Source organism: Thunnus thynnus, chromosome 19 (genome assembly GCF_963924715.1).
Source record: "Thunnus thynnus chromosome 19, fThuThy2.1, whole genome shotgun sequence".
Lineage (NCBI taxonomy): Eukaryota > Metazoa > Chordata > Actinopteri > Scombriformes > Scombridae > Thunnus > Thunnus thynnus.
This window is the reverse complement of record NC_089535.1, coordinates 20,888,096-20,912,719: the sequence shown is the minus strand read 5'-3', so window position 1 is coordinate 20,912,719 and position 24,624 is coordinate 20,888,096. Positions and strand designations below refer to the sequence as shown.

General features: G+C 38.2%; 3 protein-coding genes across 3 annotated transcripts in view; 2 read left to right on the top strand and 1 right to left on the bottom strand.

The window, feature by feature from the left end:
- cntfr (ciliary neurotrophic factor receptor) overlaps positions 1–3,041 on the top strand; it is a 228,881-nt gene extending 225,840 nt beyond the window's left edge. Inside the window, exons 10-11 of the mRNA XM_067574320.1 lie at positions 535–661; positions 1,427–3,041. Of these exons, the coding sequence (XP_067430421.1) occupies positions 535–661; position 1,427 (128 nt within the window). The 3' untranslated portion in view covers positions 1,428–3,041. The remainder of the gene's footprint in view (positions 1–534; positions 662–1,426) is intronic.
- A 4,920-nt stretch (positions 3,042–7,961) lies between these two features.
- tmem267 (transmembrane protein 267) lies at positions 7,962–14,760 on the top strand. Its single transcript, XM_067575157.1, has 3 exons — positions 7,962–8,067; positions 10,412–10,877; positions 12,460–14,760. Exons 2-3 carry the CDS (start codon positions 10,470–10,472, stop codon positions 12,793–12,795), a joined length of 744 nt encoding a protein of 247 aa, XP_067431258.1. The 5' UTR covers positions 7,962–8,067; positions 10,412–10,469; the 3' UTR covers positions 12,796–14,760.
- A 5,167-nt stretch (positions 14,761–19,927) lies between these two features.
- Positions 19,928–24,624, bottom strand: part of il11ra (interleukin 11 receptor subunit alpha) — a 48,578-nt gene continuing 43,881 nt past the window's right edge. Inside the window, exons 7-12 of the mRNA XM_067575156.1 lie at positions 24,446–24,609; positions 23,924–24,068; positions 23,366–23,473; positions 21,546–21,648; positions 21,257–21,336; positions 19,928–20,548 (exon numbers count right to left, since the gene is read on the bottom strand). Of these exons, the coding sequence (XP_067431257.1) occupies positions 21,258–21,336; positions 21,546–21,648; positions 23,366–23,473; positions 23,924–24,068; positions 24,446–24,609 (599 nt within the window). The 3' untranslated portion in view covers positions 19,928–20,548; position 21,257. The remainder of the gene's footprint in view (positions 20,549–21,256; positions 21,337–21,545; positions 21,649–23,365; positions 23,474–23,923; positions 24,069–24,445; positions 24,610–24,624) is intronic.

The window sequence follows — 24,624 nt, the reverse complement described above, 5'->3', positions numbered from 1 at the left end:
TATCAGCAATATATTAACAGCTGTAATGTATATTTGCTTTTTTTTTAATACTTTATCTCTCCCCCCTCCTGCTTCACCTCAGGGTTTTTACCTCATCCTCTGTCTCCCTTTCTCTTCTTTCCATCTCCATATTTTATCTCTCTATCCATTTCACTCTGGCTCTGTCCTTCACCGTTTCCCTGCAGCCTCAGTATGAATGAGATTTTTTTTTTTTGTTCAGTTCACTTCATAACTGCCTTGACAAGTCCCATATTGATTGCGCTTGCAGATTAGAATTGATTTCACTCTGCACTGTATTTTCCTTTCTGTTTGGTTCTTCCCGGTATGATGAGCGCTTTTCAATGTCCATTCATCAAAGCAACGCCTTTGGAAGTTGTGCCCCCTGGGAACAAAACAATCATGTAACACTGTATGAACAGAACAAAAAAAAAAAACAACTGAAGTGAACAACTGACAGACAAATCAAAGTGAGGATTTAGGGGAATTCATTAAAACATGTACTCAATATTGTGTTTTCTGATTGGTTTTCCACAGAGACTAAGACCTCTCCCATCCCGTCCTCCAATGCACCACAGAAGGCTGAACGTCCAGTGGGCAGAGCTGCCAGGGTCCTCACATTCTTCTCTCCTTTGCTGTTAGGAATGCTGCCGCTGTTCATGTGGTGAGCAAACACACACATGCACACACACACATATATACACACACCTCTTGCAATGAGTCGACAAGCCCTCATCTTTGAATTGATTATGAACTCAGCCGTTCAGTCGCAACACTGGCGAGTCAGTGCATATCTATTGATGTCAAGTGGATGTTTAATAGAACAAGAGCAACAATGAGTGGGTGAGTTTGTTTTATGACCCAGCAGGGTTGTTTTTTTTTTTTTTGTTGTTTTTCATATTTTTTTCCTGGAAGGGATTGGAAGTAAAAATCCAATCCAGAGCTGTCTCATTTAATTTATTTTATAGGTTTCACACCGTAAATCATGTTGTAATAGTGTCGAAGATGTAGATGTGTAGCGATGAATACTGAAAAGCTAAATATCATGGACTGCAACAAAGTTGACCATGAAGGTGTGCAAAGAGGAAATAGTTTTTATACCCAGTTTGGTCAAAAGAGAAACACTTGGCAAACATAACTCCCTTACTAATGACACTTCAGAACAATTTACAACTCAACACCTGCTGCTCATTTTGGAGTGTGAACTGTGCCAAGTTTAGCTGGATAAATATGATGAAGGCCAACTGGAAATCACAAATGAGAAAAGTCAAACAGAACCACATATTAATGACAAAAACAGTAAATTAGTAATATAAACCTAAAATAGTAAATCACAAGGGATCATGCTAAGATCAACAAGATAAGCAGTTCATTATGTGATAAGCTGCAGCTTGACTTGCCTAATTTGTGCTTCTGTCTCTTTCTCCAGATGTAAATGTCTTATTCCTGAAGGGAGAGGTGGAGCAGGAGGAAGAAGAGGAAGCAGAAGAGGAGGAGGAGGAGGAGGAGGAGGCTGGTCTTTTTTCTATTTTGCACATGTTTCAAGGATACAGTGCATTGATCATTTCTGTCCATCACACAGTTACTCACCGAGATTACTTAGATACCAGACGATGATAATGCGATTCAGCATTTTTGATTAATGGTGACAAAGAAAGTCTTCAGAGGAACTCTTGAAAGCGGCATCATCATCCTCAACAACAACAACAACAACAACAACAACAGCAGCAACAAGAGCAGCAACCAACCACAACAACATAAACAGTCTTGTAATACCCCCTGGTGGCTTTGACGGGCCACAGCAGACTGATTTGTTTGGGAATCTCCTCGTCAGAACAAGAAAATCACCACCTCAGATGACAAAAAGTCCCCTAATTACTCTTTTGCTCTTATTTTTTTTTTTAATAATTTGTCTTAATTTTGAGTTTCCTTTGAAACTGTACACACAAACACACACACATATAGAGCATGCGTGTTTGTGTGTATAGTCACCGTAGCCCATACAGCTAAATCACCATGCCAAAGACTCAACTTCACCCCCCACGAAAACGGTTCCCAAACAGTTCATTGAGCTTCCTGAAGCCTGTGCCTGCCTTTGTTGTGGGTTGAGAACCCCAGAAAGTTGTGTGCGCGCACAACGCCTGATCGATACAGACTCAAATGGTATACGAATCAAACTTTGGACGAATCCGAGGAACCCTGCAGCTCCTGTTTGTGTAAACCTTTCATTTTAACAAAGAAGCCACAAAAAAAAAAAATACTCAATCAGACTCTGAATCTGTGCGCCTCCAACGACCCAATCAAACTGACGGAGCAAGTCGTTTTTGATGTTTCGATACGAGGACTAACACTTTGAAGAATTCAGTAATGGTAGTCTGGCTTATTTAGACAATTAGCTTTACATTCTGCTTTCAGAGACTGGCAAGGAGGACTTGGATTGTAAAAAAAAAAATAAAAAAAATAAAAGTGGATTTGAGACTGAACTATTCTTTGCCCACCAGTTTGTTTTGGTTCGACTTTGTATTGACGAAGACAAAGTTGGTTATTGAAGCATATCGATACGAGCTATGTTGGTTTTCCATTCTGCTCTGTGCTGTAAAATACAATAACACAAAACAGTTTGCTTTCCAAATTCTGACGCCTTTACAAACATAAGATAAATGTCTTTTTGCAGTTTACATTTCAATAGCCAATATCACCAGTTAATATTATGTTATTCAAAGGAATATTGATGTGTTTTATTGTATTTTTTTTCTTTTTTTTTTGATTTTATGGACAAATAGGCTAATAAAAACACACATATAGGGTTTTAGTTTTTTTTTCAGACATTCATAATGGCTTAATTCTCCTTGATCCTATTTTGTACACTATGATATGTAACTTTAACATTGAACAAAAAGTTTATTATTTAATAATAATAATAATAATAATGTATGTATTAGCAGTAGAATGTCGTAACCTGTACCTGGGGTCTTTTTTATAGATGTATATACAATGACAGGTTTCAACCATTAAATGTGACCATTTCACAATGAATGATGACACACTGGCCTCATGCTCATTTCGCCTTTTGAACTGATACTCTGAGAACACAACATACTGTTTCACAACCGCCTTTTTAATTGACATGAAGATACGGCTGCTTGAGAAGAGCATCAATAACTTTATCAATATACTCTGATAACAGTGATTTCTGACTTCCCACATTCAGCCATAAACAAATACATTTTAACTTTTCCAAATCAATAGTTGTGACCTTGTTGAGAATCATGTTTCTCAATGAGGCTTGAAGGGAAAAGTATATTTACAGATTCAGGTGAGCTGTATCAGCAATGCATGGGTGATCGATGAAGGCCGATTCTATCTTTTTGGACTGTAGAACTGTCAGGAAGTGATTCATCTTTCTCTCCTCATGACTCTTTAAACTGTATATTCAGTTGGGACATCAGAAAGAAATTGATTTGAACGACTTTGTGTAGTGCATTCATAAAAGGAGGCCTTAAAGTCAGTTTACCACTCAAAAAACAGGAGGATTTGAAAGACAGAATGTAGCAGTAAGTAAAGTTCAACTACGCAGTATTTTTGATACTGGATCAAATCACTTCCTCTAATGTCAAAAGGCTACAAGTTCTGCTGCTGCCGCTGACAAAAACACCCTCATTCTGCATCTTTCAGTTGCTTTCTCCTCGTTGTTGTGATTCACAGGTCTGCATGATGGAGAGAGCTGCTCACCTGATGAAGACGTTCTTTGATCAAAACCACATCAGTCATGCCCACTTAAACTCGCCCTAAAGAGACAGGGGCTAAAACAACCTGTTTCAGACAGAGGCTGAACTGAGGGGCTGCATAGAAGGTTTTTTTTTTAACTGTAAATCATTCAAGATATTCCAGTAGAGCCCCAGATGAAAATGTAGACCAAATAATCCAGTTTATTTTGACTTGGGTCTTATTATCTTTGGCCACCATTTCCATCGGTTATGATAACATGTTACTCACAGAAGTTATTGCTAAGATCTGGAAACATTGTGACATCACTGCAACAAAATCTGACAGGTCAAGAAACTGGAGAGTCCAGATTATGAGACCAGCTGTAAACACGCCAACAGTCGACCCGTACACAGTGAAAACAGAAAGTTTTGGTAAAAATGTTTCTTTTCACCTTCATTTTACTTTCAAATACGTTTAGCTTACACGAGAGTGTGCTTAAACCTGTATGATCATGTGCTTATGTGTCTTGCCTTGACTGACTTTGTTGCAACGTTGCTGTGTTGGTGAGTACAACGTCATTATAACTGCCAAACCTACTGCAGCATGTAATAAACTGGAACTGTCCTTTAACCATACTTGTGTTACGGATATTAGAAGAGCAACATTTCTAAGACACTTAAAATATCAACTTTCAGCCTGATACATTTGACAAGAAAACACCAATAAAGGAGACGCGGTTGGTCAAAACTCCCATTTGACCTTTCCCTCTCGCTCTCTCTGTCTCTCTGTCTCTTTAAATGTCTCACTGTCTCTCTTCCTTCTCTCAAGCTCTCTTTCTTTCATTATTCTGACAAGTTCTGGCAGGCCGGTCTGGAGACAGAGGACAAATCAATACACCATCTAACAGCTGTCAGCTGGAGTCCTCTGTGTGTGCGCTCGAGTGTGTGTGTGCAGAAAAGTGTGTATCTGCTTGTGTGGGTATTGAATTCATAATCCCTTCCTTCCTTCCTCGTTTCCTTTTCCCTTTCTTGTGTGTGTTTTTTTTAACGGGGCTGTCAATGAAAACCCAATATTTACAAAGAGACCTCAACACAAGACTGGTAAGAACACTGATACATATTCAGAATTTTTTAAATTTATTATTATTATTATTATTATTATTATTATTATTATTATTAGCCTAGACAGAAATAGATCTTTTCACCTGATTTTTCATCCCAACTTTAATTAAATGGCAATTGAAATGTTCAGCCATGCCCCTTTTGCCTGCAGCCATGATTTGATCTATATTAACCTCAAGTATATAGGAGAGAGAGAGTGTGTGTGTCTCTACCATGCAGGGCCTGTCAGTTCTAACAGCCTTGCTGCAGCTCTAATGACCTTTCACTGATAACTGGATGAATGACACGACCTCTCCTTCCTTCTCACTTCCGTCCCGGCTTCTGGCTCCGGCCTCTTTAAACACTCAGCTCGCTGGCTCTCTGTTCTTTCCTCTATGACTCTTTCTGTCTGTGTTTTTTTTTTTCTTCCACTATATCTATCTCACTGTTATACTATTTCTGTCTCTTCCACTTTTCTCACACAATATTTTAACTTCCGCTTTTCTTCACGTCGTGCTACCTATTTACAGAATCTCAACGCACAGTTTATTCTTGCATCATCTTATTCTTCCTTGTTCTGGGGTATTATTTCAAAAATGTGTTTATTTTACACACAATTTTGGAGTCACGTGCATTAAATACATCAAAACATATTGCTTGTTGACACATGTGATTTTGCTTTTTGGTGATGTGTTACCGTTTTTGGGGCACAACTTTTTTTTATCTTTGCAACTCTGTCATACTCCTTTTATAACTTAAAACTGGTCACTAAATGTCAACTTTATTCCTTTGAATGATGTTTTTGACAGCTTTTATAGGAGAAAAAGGAAAATTCTCCTGCATGTGGCCACCGGAGGGCAGCAGAAACAACCTGCTTGACTGTGCGCTGTCTATGGTGCTGAAACATTCAAATGCAGCTCATCTCTGTGTCTCTCCTATTTCATATCTCCTCTGTCCTCACGTGACCAACAAATTAATCAAGTCTTCCACCGTGATGGACGTTTCCAATTCCCACAATCCTGCACACTCTGTGCAGAGGGGTTGGATGAAACAGAATATCAGTAGACGTGTGTGTTGAATAATTTTCTTCTGAGCTAATTATATTGCTCATCTCAGCAGCATGTCAAACTGCATTAGTAACCATAAGTCTTTAAGGATTTTAGAGGCAAATCCAAAATGTCACTCTCTTCTTTTGGTCTGCCCTGATACTTGTTGTTGAATGGAAATGAACCTTGTTTGTTTCACATCACAAAAATGTGACTTGAAAGGACATGTGGAGGGGAATAGAAGGAACATTGGCAAAGATTTTGGCCACGTGGCTAAAATCTTGATGATGTTTGCTTCTGAGTCGAAAGACCGTTCCGCCAAGTGCTCGTCAGCCTTAAACACTGGGCTCAAGTGATGACAGCGGAGCACATTGGTCTGACGTCTCTGAAGTGCTGAAACCGTAAGTCAGTGCCACGAAATGAAAGGTCACAATCACTGCTAGAACACTGCTGTCCAAGACTTCTGTTGAGTGCAGAAATGTTACTCACTGCAGACTACAGCCTCATTTTCTCAAATTGTAGTAATTCCTATAATTGCAATGATCTTCAAGAACTGAGGCTTCTTTTTCTTGAGCGGATTGATTCAGGACAAGATTCAAGAAACTCAAAATAAAAGCCAGATATGCAAGCTTGGTGACTCAGTTTGTGTTGGAGCCTACAGAGTCTCTGTTTTTTCCTCTATCAAAAATTCACACAGCTCATTGTGAAGCTAAAGCTCAATAAGAAAATGAGGAATAAGTGTGTACGAGATCATTAAATAGCCACTGACAGAGGGCAGACATCATGAATAGAGAAAGAACAAACTACAGATTGAATTTGAAACTCTAAATATTACCTACTAAGATGCAATAAAGAGATCTAGGCTTATTAAAGACATCCCACTAAAAGAGATTAAACGTCTTTACAGATATGATCTAGTATCTTTAATAGAGACATATATGAGTGGTGAAATTTAAATGTATTGCATGGCAGGTTTCCTCATTTGAACTTTGACACACTTATTTTAAATGTTGCCAGTCTGCAGGTTTGGAAGCACTGTTGTCTGTCAGTCAGGGTTCACGTTATGATTTAATATTTAAAACAAATCAAAACTGTATATCATACTAGTCAAACATATGGATCTTGAAATATCAGTCTAAGCTATTGTGAGAGAATTTCTACATTTAAAGACAGACCCATGCTGCAGATAGTTCACAATATTCACTGCGTGTTATTTAGTTACAGTGATAGGAGCTTTAATTTGTTTTTATTCTGTGGTCTCTTTTACCCTCTAGTGGAGCTCGGAGAAACTGCAGCTGCCACGAGATGCATCTCCTCTGTAAATGCTTTGATCCAATGATTTTTTGCTGTAGCTGATACAAACATCAATTTTCAAACACAAAAACTATAGATATAAATGTTATCATTATCAATTATGTCATTTTGCCTCATGAAACTACACAGGACTTTCATAATTATAGCATTTTATAGCCTACATGACCTTGCCATGGAGAGGCTAATTGATTTTCTTAATGTTCTTTTTTCTTAATTGCTTTGCCTAAGCCATGATAAATGTTTGCTTGTAGGGGAATGACAGGGTTAAAATCGAAATGATGGCATGTCTTTACAGAATAGAGCCGTACTTATCTTTTCTCCATTATGCAGTTCATCCTGTGCAAGTGGTATACTACTGCTACTAAGGATTATTCACACATTTAAACACCATGTTTTAGTGCAGGTTTTAAGTATGGTTACATTAACTCCACATGTAGCTCTCCATTTCCAATTAAAATGAACAAACACACGTTTTCTAGTCCTCAACAATACAATTTTGTAGTCAAGTTTTGTCCTAGTTTATATAAGTGTAACATTTTTAGATTCATTGAATTTGAAAAGGCCACAACTGGACTTTTTAATAATGTACAGAGGTATGAGTTGTCTCACAATATAGATGATTGTTAAGAGTATTTAATCATCCTTAAGATTTTTAGTAAAACTTGCTGGAAACTGCTCATAAAATGATTGTGATCCTTGTTTCCTGCACTGCTGTAACATGCCAGTTTCTTACCGTAACTTATCTTATGTTGAACCCTGTCAAAGAAACAGGACAGCTCACCTGGCTGTTCCACTCAGGGCCTGCAGGTGACAGCAAAGCGCCGCCGACCGCCAACACTACCACAAAACACAACAGTAGAAGAAGAAGCACCGCTAATGGTAGGAAAATACAAGGGAATGGGGTGAGTATCGTTATATGTGTCAACTGGTTGATAAAAAATGACAGAAGAACACATGAATTAGTCAATGTGGAACAGAGATATGTGTTTTTATTTGCAAGCGAATCGTGTCATGTTGCGTAATTAGCCGCAGTTTGAGCGGAGCTAATCGTGACAGCTGCTGTCCGCCTACACAAAGCAGCATCTTTCACTGTTAGCCGGTTAGCTCCCAGCTGGCTGTCATCGTCACTGTAGCTTGTTAAGATAAGATAACACATCTTTCTTTTTTTAAGACTAACCTCTAATATTGCTAGATAGATAGATAAAACGCTAACTAGCTAGCTTAGCTGACGTTACAACAGATAAGTGTGAGCTCGCTGCCAGCAGGTGACAAAAATAACAAGCTCGGTTCATTAAATTTTCATCCACAGGGGCATAACGTTAGAGGATAGCGCTTTTATTTTAGTCCTAAAGAAACAGACTGCTGTTGCATCAGCGGCTGGCAACAGTGAGGTGAATTCAGAAAGGATTGCCATTTTGCATGTCCTACATTTCACTCAGTTGCAGGAGAGACAAGAGAGCTATTTTTATATCCCCTCTGGGATCAAAAGCCTCCATGAATTGTGGTTTCTGAAATAAACCTGTATAGAAATATAACTGAAGCAGTTCAGTTAAACAGTGTTTGAATCAACATGCAGGTTCAGGCTACGGTGAACATACAGTCTGTATTTTCAATTTGCGTGTCGTCTCTCGTCATTTGTGGTGCTAACATCTATTTAGGGTCGATTATTTCCATTATTGATTCATCTGCTGATTATTTTATTAATATTGTGTTAAACTTATTCACCTGTTGGTCTATAAAACATCAGAAAACAGTGAAAATGCTCATCACAATATCCTGACCATGTTTGATGATGTCACCGTGTAATCCATACACGGTGACATCATCAAATCAAACGTCATGTTTTGTCCAACTAACAGATAAAAAAATATTATATTTGCCATAATTTAAGACAAAAAAGCAGCAAATTCTGACATTTGAGAAGCGGGAGAATGTTTGACAATTTTACCTGAAAAAACAATTAATTAACAAAATAGTTGCAGGGTTTTTTTTTTTTTTTTTTTTTGATCAACTAACTGATTAATTGAACAATCGTTGCAGCTCTACATCCATTTTTTTATTTACTAATTTGCGTCTGAGAGTCAACATGCACAGCGGTAGTAAAAATGAAATGTATGTGTTCAGTATGATCACATGCTTTGTTATTATTGTGAAAGGTGCACTTTAAAATGTGTATATACTCATATTTGTAACACATACTGGGACATTTCAGTCGAATCGTATTAACTTCTGCACGTCACTGTGATGCTGACGATTTGTGATGCATGTTGTCTTTATTGCTTCCTTTGTGTTGTGATCTTGCGTGAGACAAACACTAATTTCCTCCCCTGGTTTTAACAACAGTTTATTCTATTTTATTCTGGTGCACGTTGGTGTTGGCACATTGTCAAAACCTGATGGGAGGTGCAATAAAACACTAGAGTACATCAGGTAACACTGCACTTTAAATCCTTCTATTTATCATTTATAAGCAGTATGCAAACATTTAATACATAGTTCATAACACACTATAATGTAGTTGCTCTCAGATATAACCATTTATTAATGTATCTTTCAATTTTTACCCATGGTGTATAAACAGATTATAGTAAAACACAGTTGTAACAATATAAAATATGTTTTCATAGGGGATGTTAAAACTGCTGTCATACTGTATACTTAAAAAACCTTTAAAAACATCCTTATATCTGCTTACAACTACATCATAGTATGTTGTCCGTGTATTAAATGTTTGTATATTACATATAAATGCTAAATAAGGGGAAGTAAAGTATTAACAAACATCCGTATATTTTACACTGCAGTTAGAAATAATCTGAAGCTTTTTAAGGGAAATGGATGATCCATTATGCAACAATACAGATGCCAGCCCGGGCTCATTGTACCAAACCTAATTAGCGATTAATTAAACATTGTGTGCTAAAAACATCAGCCTAACGATCCAAACAGAACACTGTACAGAGTGACTCATCCTCACAGCATTTCATTTTTTATTATTAAGGACAGTTTGTTTTTTCAGACTATATGTTTTTTTGTATATGAGTAGTTTACACATTTGTCCACAGAGCTCTCAGATGATTTAAAGCAAGTGAGTCATGTCTGATGTAGACGTGCTAATATAGGTCACACAGTAGTCTTTTCTGTTTGATGCCTTCCTGTCACATCCGCTCTTTTTTTTTTCTTTTTTCCCACACTTTTCTTACAACCTAAAGCAGCCTCTCTCCCTCTCTGTCTCTCCCTCTCCAGTCTACCTGAAACTTGCTGACCTTCAGTGGCGATTGGCCGCCCCTAGCCATCTGTCAACATGCAAGGATTCTACTCCAAGCTCGACTCGTCCCCTTCCTCGTCCCCGTTGTTGGGGGTGGGCCTCGGGGGGGAGGGCGCTCCCGTACCTCTCAGCCTGGCTGTGGAGACGGAGAAAGCTCAGGCCCTCCTACAGACATTCAGCTCCGCCTCTCTGCTGGCGTCTGCGGGACTCGGTATGTTCTGCGTGGTGGCGGACCACACCCTCCAGCTGTCAGTCATCCAGCATCACCTGTGGCTCCGCGCCGCCTTGGACAACGCCACGCACGGATTGGTGGGGCTGTGGTCGTGGGCGGTTGTTATTGGACTGAGGAAAAAGAGTGATCTGTATGAGGTGCTGCTGGCGGGTCTTCTGGCATCAATCATAGACCTGGATCACTTCTACATGGCCGGATCCCTGTCTCTCAAGGTAAGACCTGCACACTTAACCGTGGTTCTTCATTTCATAAGTGTACAAGCCTACAAAAGTGTGTCAAATCTGTTGCTCTCTCTACTTTAGCGTTTGAATAATCTGCGTCGACACTGTAAGATATATTAAATTCATTTTGGAGACAAGTCAACTTTCTGAAGATGAATAGCTTTCTGTGTTCAGATTGTGGTGACAGAATGATTCATGGCTAAAGCAGATTAAAAATTAAATGAGAAAGTGGAGGGAAAAAAAAAAAAACAAGAAATAAAAAGAATGTCATGCTGATGGGTCATAAATAATTTGCAGTCCATGTTGGAGAAGCAGCAGAGAGATAGTCATCCTTCTCTCTTATCAGAGTTCGTAGGCGTTTGTGTTTATTTGGCAACGACCGTCTTGTCTTGTAGAAATGTTGAGATTCTTTTTGAGATGATTCAGTGTGTCTTTGGTAAAATTGATCATCTTTACTGAAAGCAGCTTCCCAAACATAAGAAAACAACACGAGAGAGAGTGTGTGAAAGGGGATTTTGTAAAAGATAAAGCTCAGCTGATTCATTGGCGGAGCCGATATTATAAGCACGTTTGACTTTTTCACAGATAAGCAGGTATCGGTGTATGTTTTGGTCAAATTGCAAGTTTTAAATGTAGAAATTTAGCAGTTACATATTAAATCCCCCAGAAAGCAGAGACAAGCTTTCAACTATAAAATATCCTGCAGTGTTCAGTATATAGAAACAACCAAGTGACTACATTTACTCATCAAAATGTTTGTTCATGTTGTTTGTATGTTTTTAAAAAAACAAATATTGCCCTCGTTACTAGGGCTGCTACTGACGATTATTTTCATTATTGATTTAATCTGTTGATTATTTTCTCTATTTATTGATTAGGCTAGTCATAAAATGTCACCTCAGATGTTTTGTTTTATCTGACCAACAGATATTCAGTTTACTATCAGAGACTAAAGAAACCAGGAAATATTCACATTTAAGAAGCTGGAACAAGAGAATTTTTGTATTTTTTCTTTAATAAAAGGTGAATCAAGTCATTAATCCATTATCAGAATATTTGTTTTTTTTTCATTTTGTTTTGTTTTGAACCAATTTCCTTTAGACCTTTCATAAAAAGACTCAACAGCTACATCTCAGTCTGTCATCTTGCAGATTTGGACCACTTCTATATATCTGTGTGTTATGTTGAAAAAATGGACCTTTTGACTGGTTTGATGCATCTTACTCAAAGTAGAACTGAAAAAGATGGAGACAGTAAGTTTACACTCAAGGAAATGTCACGGCGGAAGAATAATGTGTTTAATTTTGGTTTGTTTTTTGCATTTTTTACTTGGCACAAAACTTCTATGTGTGAGTACACATCTGGTATTTGGAAGGAAATGCAGATGTTTAAATGGCGATCCCATTTTCATGAAAGACTTGTACATATATAAACTGATACCATGGTGATTTTTTTTATTGGTAGTGAGAGATGTGACTCTCAGTTTCTGCTGCGGCAAATATCTTGCAGTAATAATATTTGAAGATATTATTCTTAGCGTTCACTCTCTCTCTCTCTCTCGTTTTCCTCCCAGGCTGCTGTATCTCTCCCTCAGCGTCCTCCTCTTCACTGCTCCTCTCTCATCCCCGTCCTCTGCCTCTCCCTCCGCTTCCTCATGTGGATCGGACGCCTCAAAGATGCTTGGTGCTCCCTGCCATGGATGCTTTTCATCTCCATGGCAACGCACCACGTCCGGGATGCCGTACGCCACGGTCTGTGGGTGTGCCCCTTCGGCAACACGGCGCCGCTCCCCTACTGGCTGTACGTCAGCACCACGGCGACGCTCCCGCACCTGTGTTCAGTGCTCATGTATCTAACAGGAACCAGAGATGTGATCTCCACCAAACACGGAGTGGCCATAGATGTTTAGAGGTCACTGACTCGCTGACCCGGAGAACTGCCTCTGAGCTGAAACGTTTTAAGCTGTTTGAAACTTTTAGATACTTGAAATTACTGGACATTTGCGACACTTGAGGCATGTTAAAAGCAGAACTGGCACTTGAAAGATGAACTAAGGACGAGGAAAACGTCTCTATATATTAAAGGAGAACAAAAACATATAATACTAAATATACATACTAAACATTTGGGTTGGAAACGTCTGTAAAATAACAAAAATTAGCTTTTCAGATGAAAAGAAGGATCAAAAAACGAGTGCCGAACACGGATTTCTTTCTTTCAGATCTTTTTATTTTTTTTGTTAACTTATGTGGAGAGCGATGCTTAGCTTAAACAGCGAGCGTTTTGGGAGTGTCCCTTTAAAGCTTCGACATATCGTTTGCCCGGAGACTTGATCTCCACCAATCACAGAAGCGTTCACATCAGTTCTTAGCCCTTGAACTAGTCATCACTTGAACTATCACCATCCGCCCACAGCAGAAAGAAAGAAAGAATGAATCCACAAGAGGATTTTGTATTCTAACGTCAGTTTAGTGGGTGTATAAGGTCATAAGTGACCTTGATTTATTGTACACCAAACAAAAGATAAGGCTGAAGTTTGAAACATTCAAGGGAATCTTTTTTTTTCCAGTAGTGTGTTGATAACCACTATCTTCAATACATGTTCATATTTAAAGAAATATAAAAAATGGAAAAAAAAAAGTAACTGCTGCATTAACTTGCTACACTATATATTGTTCCACTGCTGTTTTTTTTATGATGCTACTGTACTGAAAATGACACTGTACTGTACAGTCCACATGCTGAAACTCTCAGTTGTCATTTTAATAGTGAAACTGTGTTTTGAGGAAGAACGGTCGATACTACAGTAATACTGTAGTATCATCCACAATGACACATTTAGAGATGAACACATTCCTCAGCGGTATTGTTTACTGCGTTGTAAATGATGCTTAATAATAATAATAATAATAATAATAATGATAATAATAATATGTTGTGATAGAGAGGATTGACTGGGTTTTAGAGACTTGTGTTATTTGAATGTAATCCACATGTTTTCAGTATAAAAGGGATCTGGTGCGTTCAGGTGATGGACAGAGCTCCGTTAAACATCAGCCACAGCAAATATGACAGTTTTGTGGGGTTTTTTTGTTCATTTTTTTTTTTTTTTTGGTCACTCTTGTGAAGCAGTTGGTGAAGTCGGTAAAGTAGTAGTAGTAAGACCCGTCGTCCACTAGGTGGCTGCAGGGAGCCGTAGTGATTCATAAATAGTTTCACTTTTGATAATTAGCTTCTTTTTTTTTTTTTTTTTTTCTATGGAGTGAAGATTAGTGAGGAATCACTGCGTAAGAGAGTCAGAATTTCGAGAGGAAACGGAGGCTAAAAATAGAAAGGAGAGAAGATGAAGAAAGTCAGTTTGGTACAAATCAGGTCCTAAAGTTTGAGAGTTGCACACTGTGTTAGAATTTAAAAAAAAAAAAAGAAAAAAAAAGTCCTGGTGTAAATGACTTTAATTTAAAAAAGTATTGTTTTGTTTTTTTGTGCTTTGCTGCTATTGCACTATCCTGTGTACTTCAGTTATTCAGGAAATATTTCCTTTTATCTTTTGGAAGCTACAAAGAATAGTTTGGAAACATTTTTTATTAGAAAATGATTGATTAGGTTGGAATTCTACTAAAAACTCATAAGATGGCCGCCACTCCTGGTCCCATTTTATTTTCTCCCTCTCTTACTGCTGCTTATGTTTACAATGTGAACGTAATTTTCAATTTTGCACATTGAGTTTTTTTTTTATGTTTGAATTTATGTTTTGTATTTGTTATGTTTCTTTTTTTTATGGCAGAGTTTTGTTTTTAATAGTAAAGTATAAATAGTAAGGACATAGTTTCAATGTAGTGTTCTTTTTATCTCAATAAAACAACCTACATCCTCAGTCTGTGTGTGTTCCTGTGTCACTACATATACACTTACTCACTGGACAGTATTTCCTGTATCAAAAGAGTAGTGAGAGTGAGGAACAGAAAAACATCATCACTACTCATATCAGATAACATCATGTCAACAGTCAGCTGAACTCAATCAGAAGGAGTCTGTGTAGTCTGTCTAAAATGCAGCAATTTATCCTGAGAGTGAGCAATTAGATTGTTTAAAGTGGATGTTTACTGTACTTGTACTACATTTACACCGTTTGAACATGTCACAGATAAACATTACATTTTCAAGTGTACGGTGGTGTTTTTTCTCTCAAAACATCTGCCTGTTGCAGCTGTGTTGCACTATGAGAATAAACCATGAGCTGAAACTGTCTATAAAGCCGAGGAGAGCTGCAGTCAGGTGATGACTCTCTACGAGTTCATCACTACGAGCGAGCAAATCACATATTGTGATTTGTTTTAAATATATATATAGTTACTTTAAATAACAAAGGAAATCAAATATTCTGTACTGCTGCACTTCAGCTGCTGAGTACGTGTATCGGGTCATAAAGCAATTGTGCTGAGCTGTTGCCGCTAATTGGAAATATCCTGAATATAGCAGGAAGGAAGACATTGGGCTGACTCAGAGTTGCTATTCCAGGGAATGAAATTACAGGACTCGTCACTGCCTTCTCCATATTCTCAGGTCTGAAACTTAAAAACCTCAACTGTGCTTCTGTAATTCTGAGCTGCTTCTGCTTATTCAAAGAAAAAAAAAAGCAGCAAAAGATTTGACAGCAGGTGTTTCATCATCTACAAAGACGTGGAAGTGGTTCCACCTCAGATCAATGACAAGAAAACAACAAAGAATAGTCTCCTGTAATGTTGAAACTTGGACGCTGGAGATGCTGGATCCCGCATGACAACAAGCTTACGATAAGGGAGGCGGAGCCGGAATACCAAGCGACTTCCTTCCAGTTGTACATCTTAAAAGCTCCTTTCACAAAGATGACAAAAGCCAGCTTGAGCATTTGGGATTCATCAGACAGTGTCACAACCAGATAATGGAAACTTTTGAAAAGAGGCTGGGAAGGCTAATAACATCGTCTTGGCAACAAGAAGCAACAGACTTAATGAGGATATTGGTCTCAAAGTTTTTGAGACTCTCAGGGAGAAACAGCAACCAGCAAGGACAATCGATTGCTTCAAGTAATTAGATTTTTTGCATCATATTTCATAAGTTTTGGACATCAGACATTTGACATTCATCACTAACATTACAACTAACCAAAGATTGAATAATAAATCAACCAATATACAGAGAAGAAACAGATAAAATACAGTTTCTGATGGAAGACAATACCCATTAAAGAGCCCAAAGCTACTGGTGTGATAAAATAGTATTTATTATTTCACAGAAACTTACAAGGACAGGAAGAAAAAAAAAACAAATAAACAGCTTATGGTGATATCTGACATACACGTAAAGCAAAAAAAAAAGAAAAAAAAAATAGACTATGTACATCTGAGAATGGATGCCTGAGTGTAATTTGAGTTATAAGAACTAAAACCAACTGGCTCCATCTGCCATCACATACTGCAGAGGAACATAGAAAGACAGGAAATACCACAAGTGCGTCCACAAAAACACAGAAAACACCACTAGTGAGTGAAACAGAAAGGTGGCACAGATAGTTACACTATATGGAAAGAAAGCAGATCGCTTTGAACCTTAAAAACAGGATGGACAAGTGTGAAAAACACTAATACTGCACATTGCCCACATAAAATTCAATCTGATGGATGGTTTATAAAATCTAACTTGGGAGTAGTTTATAATGGTGAGGGTCTTTTAAAAATGTACCATAAAAATATCTTTAAAATGTTATCTCTGACTTTTAAAACTTTTATACTGAAATCAATGGAGCTTGTGTCAGTTTTGGCACCTTTTTTCCTAATTATTAGACTGTATTTTTATATTATTACCAATATTAATGTATTCCTGCTGTGCTAAACAGCATATACAGTATATATGTTGCAATGAGTGACCAGGAAGCAGTTCACTATTATGATTAAGGTCACTTTAAGTCGACGGTCAAGGTCAGAAGAAGCATGGAAGATGTAGGATGGTATATTTTTCAGTTCTCACAGGTTCAAAAACTCACATCCATGTGATTTCAAACTACAAAAGGTCAATAAAGTTTTTTTTTCCAATTTCGAAAGAGAGAAAAAGATCAGCTCTGTCAATTTAGAAAATTAAACTTTCTTTGTGAACGTTGCCTTGAGGGGCAGAAAGAAGCAGAAAAAAAAAAAAAAAAAAGATTCATTTGTGGTTCATCTGACGGCGAAGAAATAAATTGAACAATTAAAGTGTAAAGCATGTTGAATGATGACTAATTCAGTAAACACATTGTCCATACAGTAATTGTACAATAACAGAGCTTCATATAACTGGGGAAAAGGACACAAATACACAATGCTGGGAAGGTTCTCCAGACACGGATTATCCTCAGTAACCTGTAGTTATTCTTCAGGGGGGGAATCTCCCTTCAGTCTCATGAGGATTTTGCATTGAAATGTTGCTTCGAATTACTGATTCCACACAAGCTTCACAGGGCCAAAGATATGCTTTGAGTATTAAGGAACAAGGAAGTTTTACAATGAGGGACTGAATATTTCTTACCACTTGCTCTGAATAAGAGAAAATTCACGGTTTTTGGAATTGATCTACAGAATTTAATTTGTATTTACGTGTAATTTATAGTAAAAATCTGTCCACAAATTCTTTGCATTACTTGCAGGATGTCACATCTATTACAAATTAACACCAGATTGAGTTAAACCATGTCTGTGAAACTATCCCAAAGAATATTTTTTTTTTCTCTACATATAAACATCACTTATAATAACATACATGAAATGTATTTTGTAAAGTGTGTTATACAATAATATACAAAACACAAAGCTTCAGCTGGATCCATGCATAATAAGTGGAGCTAGCTTGAGAGAACATACAGTTGCCAAACTGAAAGAAGTTTGACTTAGATGCACCTTGTGTTTCTGATACAAACTACACAGTCAGTCAATCGATTGGTTGATAACTACACAGCTTTGGATCAACAGAATACATCCACCAAACCAACAGAAAGAAAGAAAGAAAGAAAGAAAGAAAGAAAGAAAGAAAGAAAGAAAGAAAGAAAGATTTTAAAGTCAGCTTCTCACTCAAGCGGTAGAGCTACTCGCTTCCATCTGTGGAAGGAAGTTGGCCAGCCCACGAGGTTTGTAGGCGCTAGTGTCAAAGCAGAACTAAACCAGATATAGTGTACTAGAGGTATTTGGGGCTTTCCATACGGTGAGCGCTGGCCACCCCGAAATCACTCATTTCCTATGAGTTGGTGGGTTGTGAGACACAAGTACAGTGAGCGGGAGTCGCTCTTGTCAAGTCATCGTGTTCGTAGTCATCTCATGTATAAACCAACTAACCACCATGGTCATTAAGCTACATAAACTTACCAAAACTCATCAACATTCATTCTAATTTACTGTAGCGTGAGCCTGCGGGTGAGTACTGTTTCTCGGTTATTTATTGTGGTGAACAAATGCTACTGTATGTTTCCACTGTCTCCTGCCTTCTGAGGAAGTGGCGACAGCGGCGGTGATTGTGGGGGCCTGTGCACCATGTGAAAAAAACCCCGTGTCAAAGTTAGTTGTGAGCTGCACTTGTACACTAGTTTGCTCTAATTGACACTATCAGCACATGCAGTACTTTCTGCATCAATTTTCAACCCCATTTGAACTAAACCTGCAGCAGCTCTCTCTAGGACACGCCCGAAACAGCTGAGGATCAGAGAATGCAACCTAGTTTTTTGTTTTTTTTTTAAGGTAAGATGATTATTTCTCTAATGACTCTGACGGAAAAACAAAGTGCTTAAAAAAAACTTTTCCTTTATCTGACTAGCTTTTTTCCTCTCATATATTTCTAAATAAAGCAGCATGTTATCATGCGTATCTACCTTTAAACCTACAACCTCTTTTCTTCTGTAACATTACTCTATTTTTATTTTGTGTGACTGATTTCTAATCTCAAGACATATAGCCTGACACTAATTCAGGCAAACTCACTTTTAAAAAAAATGGTTTCTTTATGCACTATATGACCTTGTGGCCTTAACTTATTCTTGTTCTATCTTCAGGACAATAAGCTAGTTTCAGTGCTGTAATGATGGCCTTGTGCTGTTAATCAACAACAATTTTAATCAGTCATTAATCAAGAAAGTGTCAAAGCTTCTCAGATGAGAGGATTTGCTGCTTTCTGTTTTAAATTAAATGTCATCGGCTTTGCCAGACAAAACACACAAATTGAAAATGTAACCTTGGACTCTGGAAAATACTGCTAAGAAATCTTTCACTTTTATTTATTTATTTTATCTGTTATGGACTAAAGATTAATAGATTGGCCAGAAAATCAACAGATAAACTAAGAATGAAAAATAATTGTAGATTTGATTTAACTAGATGAAGTTTTTCTTTTATCCCTGAATGGTTGTTTAATCTCTTTAAGAAATGCTGACATAAAACCTTTTTCAAACCTGTCTTGAGGAACCGGGGAGGTTATTTTGAGTCTAGAAAGTTGAATGAATATTCTCTACATAACTAAATATCTGTGTAGTGTAATAATGCTGGTGGTTTGTGAAAGGCCAGTATCTCTTTTGTATCTCTCTCTTTCTCCCCGTGTGTGTCTTTCATTCACACACATTAAGGAACAGTGGATGGATGAGTAGAAAGAGGTATAACAAACAAACAAATAAACAAAAAAAAGAACACCTGCACTAAAGACATCAGACAACAAAACAAGCATATCATGCAACATAAAATCATTTGTAATAAATGAAATGAAGTCTATATATCTTCACCCCCGCCCACCCGCCCCCTCTCCCCTACCCGGACCTTATTCTCCATGTCCTTCCCTCTGGTCAGGAGCCAGTAACAGGCTGCTTCCTGCTGAGATCCATTAATGCCCGTAGTTGCTGCTTTGGCATCAGACGCACGCAGAGAGACTGGCAAAAGTTATGCTTCCTTCACAGCATTGAGTCAGTCAGTCAGTTGATGTAATAATGGACGCACATTTATCTGTTACTTCTCACAATGAATTAAAAAGAAAAAAAAAACTGAGGAGTTCTCTGTGGGAGAAAAGCGGCAAGATTTCCCAAAAAAAAAAAAAAAAAAACCTTTTCCCCTCAGAAATTCATCTATCATCTCCTCTTGTTTGGCAGCTGCACCTCCTGTGCGTACTTGTTGCCTCGAAGTTCAAAAGGTAAAAACGTCGTCACCCCTCTCCAAAAAAAAAAAAAAATTCATCTGAAGCAGCATTCGTTGTGAGTGAACTCGAACGTCCCGGTGCGGTGTCGCTCCTGCAGTCCGCCGAGGAGTGAATTGCAGTGAAGTTGCCGAAGTGAATTTAAAGAGACAGAGTAGGGTCCCTTTTCCCTTGTACCCACAGACAGTAGGTGGAGTCTGCTGATGCGTTATGGGAAGTGTAGTTAAATGAGACTGCTGAATATATCCAGCAAAACTTACCCTTCAGTCAGCTTTTTTTTTATGCTGGGTAACTTTACCCTACTCTGCAAAATTCCTTGTATGGGTTTGTCCCTGTCACCGTAGATCCTGGATGGGCTCTGACTGATGCATTCTGGTTAATGTGGTGTGAATACGGACGGTCAGCGTGCTACAGTGGTAAAGGCAGAGGCTGACTCTTGGGAGGAGCCCTAGAACGGGCTTGATGAGGAGAAGATGCTTGAAATCAACCTGTGAGAGGGAGAGGAGAGGAAAAAAAAACAGAAAATAAATTGATGGAAAAAAGCAGGAAAGAGAGCGGAGTGGAGGACGGATGATGGAGAGAGAGAGAGAGAGAGTTAAAAACATGTATAAATCATAATGTAATTAAGCACTGCCTTGAAAGCACAGATTTAAATAACAGAGCTGGATAAGAGATGTGCAGGCATACTTATACAGGGTTATAATCTGTGTGTGTGTGTGTGTATGTGTGTGTGTACGTTAAGCTTATAATCACAAATTGGCTGGCTATCTGAAGAGTTGAGTAAATGTTGTTTATAGCAACACTTTGAACCTTTTTTTTTTCTTTCTGAGGGAGATCTTTGCTTTTCTTACTGGCTTACCTCCCATTGGAGGGCATTCTGCGGTATTTATGCAAGAATAAAAGAAGCACTTTTTTTTTTTTTTTTACAATTAGGATTTCAATTAGTTTTGCCACAGAGTCTGTTTGCCATCCAGAGGTCTACAACTATCTGACAAACAAGCTAAGCTAAGATCACAAACAACCACATGTGGGCATCGTTGAGAACATATTCACAACACATGTGAGGACACACGAGGAGAATTGAAAGTGACACAAAACGCTTCAGACAATGAAATATTAGCTGTTTTTTTTTTAAATTAAACCTGACTTGAAACTCACAACCTTAAAAAAAAGACAGCTCTGTAAGTGTGACTCACATTAAATTGACATGGACTTCATCTTGACCATAGCGGTGAGTTCGTGTTTGCTCACATGATCACGCCGCCTCTGCCTCACCCTGGAAATAGAAATTTGTTCAGTATCACTACAAGCTTTGCAAAAAAATAATAAAAATATATATATCACTGAAAGAGAGACAGACCACACAGCTGTGGCCTGTGGATGTGGTCTATGAATGTGTGTGTACAACTGGAATGTTACAAGATACACTAACGATGGACAAAAGTATGTGCCTGTGTGTGTGTGTTGCGAGTGAGTGCGTCTTACCACACGACAAAGATGAGGGAAAGGACGGTGGTGAGGATGACCACGGAGAACAAAACCAGCAGAATCACCAAACCCAAATTACCTTCATCCTCAAGACCATGATCTGGATGTGAAGAGAGAGAGAGGAAGACAAACAACAGAGGGAGGTCAGCGAAACGCGGAGGAACGAGAGGTACGGAGAAAGAAAGACGAAAAGCGAAAGAGAGTAGAGGAGTAGAACGGGAGATCGGGGGAAAAAAAAGAGGAACAGATGCATGATAGCAGAGATGGACGTAAGAGTGTGGTGAAATAGAGAAAATAAAAGTTGAGGACAAGAAACAAATATAGTCAAAGAGGGAACAGAATGAACGCACAGTTGAATGGAACAGACCTCTCTGGGTTGTTGTTTAGCCAAACCAAAAAAACAAATCCTGTTAAAATATGCATTTCATAATTTTTCATTTCATTTTCCATGTCAGTGTGTGTCAGAGGCAAAAAAAATAGAAAAAAAAAAAAAAACAGTGAACGTGTGTGTTCCTCAGATTTAATTACTCTCTGGTGAGCAGTTAATTTTAAATCTGCCATTATAGCTCTCGAACAAACATGCATTTATCATACTCTGCGGAGTAAACAACTTTTTTCTCTCACACACAAACAAGTGAAAACATTGTTTTGAACAGTGAGAGAAACCAAGAAAGTGAAGCCCAGACACATTAGCAATAAAATGTGCAAAAACTCTTGGTATTTACAAGAATTAAAACAATTTATGCACACAAGTGCAAATGACAGTGGACACACACACACACACACACACACACACACACACACAAGAAGAACACATCTGGTTCACAGCAGGCCGGCTTAAAGAGATTTTACGGCATCAGTCACAACGACTTTCAGCTCTCTACTGCCAAAATTGTGTGTATTTGTATCCTTGTATATACTGTATCTGTGTGTGTGTGTGTGTGTTTACAAGTGTATGCTTGTTGTGTGTATCCTTCATGTGAACTTTTTAGATGTGCATGCTTGCAACTGCAGGCTGCTTTTTCCTGTGCTTTTGCCCACGTATACTGAGAGCTATTTGACTTTCCATCCGGTGCACATACAGTAGAAATCATAACACCCTGCAGGTGCAATTTACTGCAATTATATGTCATTTGGTGATGAAACCCAGCAGGTACTTGCACTGTTCTATCTGGAGTATAATACCAGTAAATAATTACCTTCTCAAGAGACTATTGCTGCATTAATGACTGATGCTGCTTCTTGCTCCTGCTAAAGCATGAGCTAAAAAAAAAATACACCTGCCTTGCTGTTTGATAAGCTATGATTTACACATTACGCCTTATCAGGCTCCAATTCACACAGAGGTTTGAGCCTCAAGCTGAGTTTGAGTCTAAAATTCCAAACAACCTCGTTTCAGAACTGATCCAACGTTTGATCAACTTTATTGTGTAAATAATCTCTCCTCAAAATGAGATAATGGATGTTTTGGTTCTGAATATTCTTACTGGCTGAATTTGAAACATTGGATATCAGGGACTGGCATACACTGATAGTAATAGTAGTAAAAGTAATAGTAGGAAAGTAGCAATGGATTACAGTAACAGCAGTATAATATCTGTACTTTTAGCAGTAATTATAGTGGTAGCAGCTTTAGTAATTGGAGCTGTACTAACAGAAGTGGAATAAATAGCTGAATTATTAGCAACCGAACTGTTCACAACACTGACAATAATAATAACAATAATAACGTACTACTGTTGAGCTACAATGGAAGCGCATGCAGTGTTGGTGTTGCTCCTGCATACGATGACGATGCGTTTGAAGTAACATCTTACTGTCTGACTTTGCGGTGGAGGTCTCAGTCTTTGTGTTGAAGGGGAAAAAATAGTCTGGGAATCTTTCATCGGGCAGGATCTCCTCTGCAGATTCAGAGGTGGTGTCGTCTGTAGTACACACACACACACACACACACACACACACACACACACACACACACACACACACATACATACATTTAAGCATTTATTCAAAGTGAGTAACTTTGCATATATACAAAGTACAGAGTTTGTTGTTAAAAACTCAAATACTGCTGTTAATCTAAAGTGAGATAAAGTATTCTGTGTGTCCTCCCTTCACTGGTTACCAGTTATATACAGAGTTGATCAAACCCATTGCTTTTGCTTGACTAATCACTGTCTGCTTTTATCTATCATTACTTCTCTGTGCAATATAAATGATTATATTCCTTTATTCCATTAGTGTATTTATGTAATTATATTTATCATCTCTCTGTAAAACACTTACATTTGCTGCTTTTTAAAGTGCTCTATAAATAAACTGACTTGACATGACTTCAGTAATAATAATTTGTATTTCTTGAGAATCTCTCTGACCTTGCCAGGGCTGGACTAGAAGCTGGGGACTCCATTCGCTCCACTGACTATCCAAGTTCACCTCGTCCCGGGCTCGAACCTGAACCTGGTGGAGGTGGCCGGCCAGGGCGTCGCACACCATGACCGAATTGTCCTCTGAGTAAATCTGATATAAAGAGAAGGAGACAGGACAGAAGAAAGCAGCGATGAACGGGAAGAAAAGCTGATGTTGTGATGGTGGTATCAGTTCAGGGAAACTGCTCTGTGGAACTACACCATCAACGTTTTTTTTTTTATTGGTTTTGGCCCAAGTTTGAGTTCTGTTTTTCGTAGTATCCTCTATGATTGATTTCAGTCCCTAACATAAACACTGAGATTGTTTTCCTGTATCTAAGCTACTACGATCAGAGCAAGTTTGAGTATGTTTACATTAGATTGCTGGTGAAATGTGAGAAACTTAAATTGTCTTTCTCTAATACAACCCATATACGGTATGTCAGTTTGATCCAGATTTCACTCCCTTAAAAACTGAAATGAACTAACCTCTGACCAGTATATGGAGCCAAGCGGCCTGTATCTAATGTGAAACAGTAGGGGGAAAGCATCGTGCGACGGCCAGGAGGAAGGAAAGTTCCATGAGACGTTCAGCCTCTGTGGATAGCCTTCTAGCTCCTTCACCAACACGACCTCTGGAGGGTCTGGTTTCACTGTTAAGAAAGAGT

What these genes read in the sequence shown, in the direction of transcription:
- tmem267 (XM_067575157.1), top strand. Translation starts at nt 10,470, where the DNA reads ATGCAAGGATTCTACTCCAAGCTCGACTCGTCCCCTTCCTCGTCCCCG. An exon ending in CCGGATCCCTGTCTCTCAAG is followed by an intron (nt 10,878 to 12,459) that starts GTAAGACCTGCA and finishes TTTTCCTCCCAG; the next exon opens with GCTGCTGTATCTCTCCCTCA.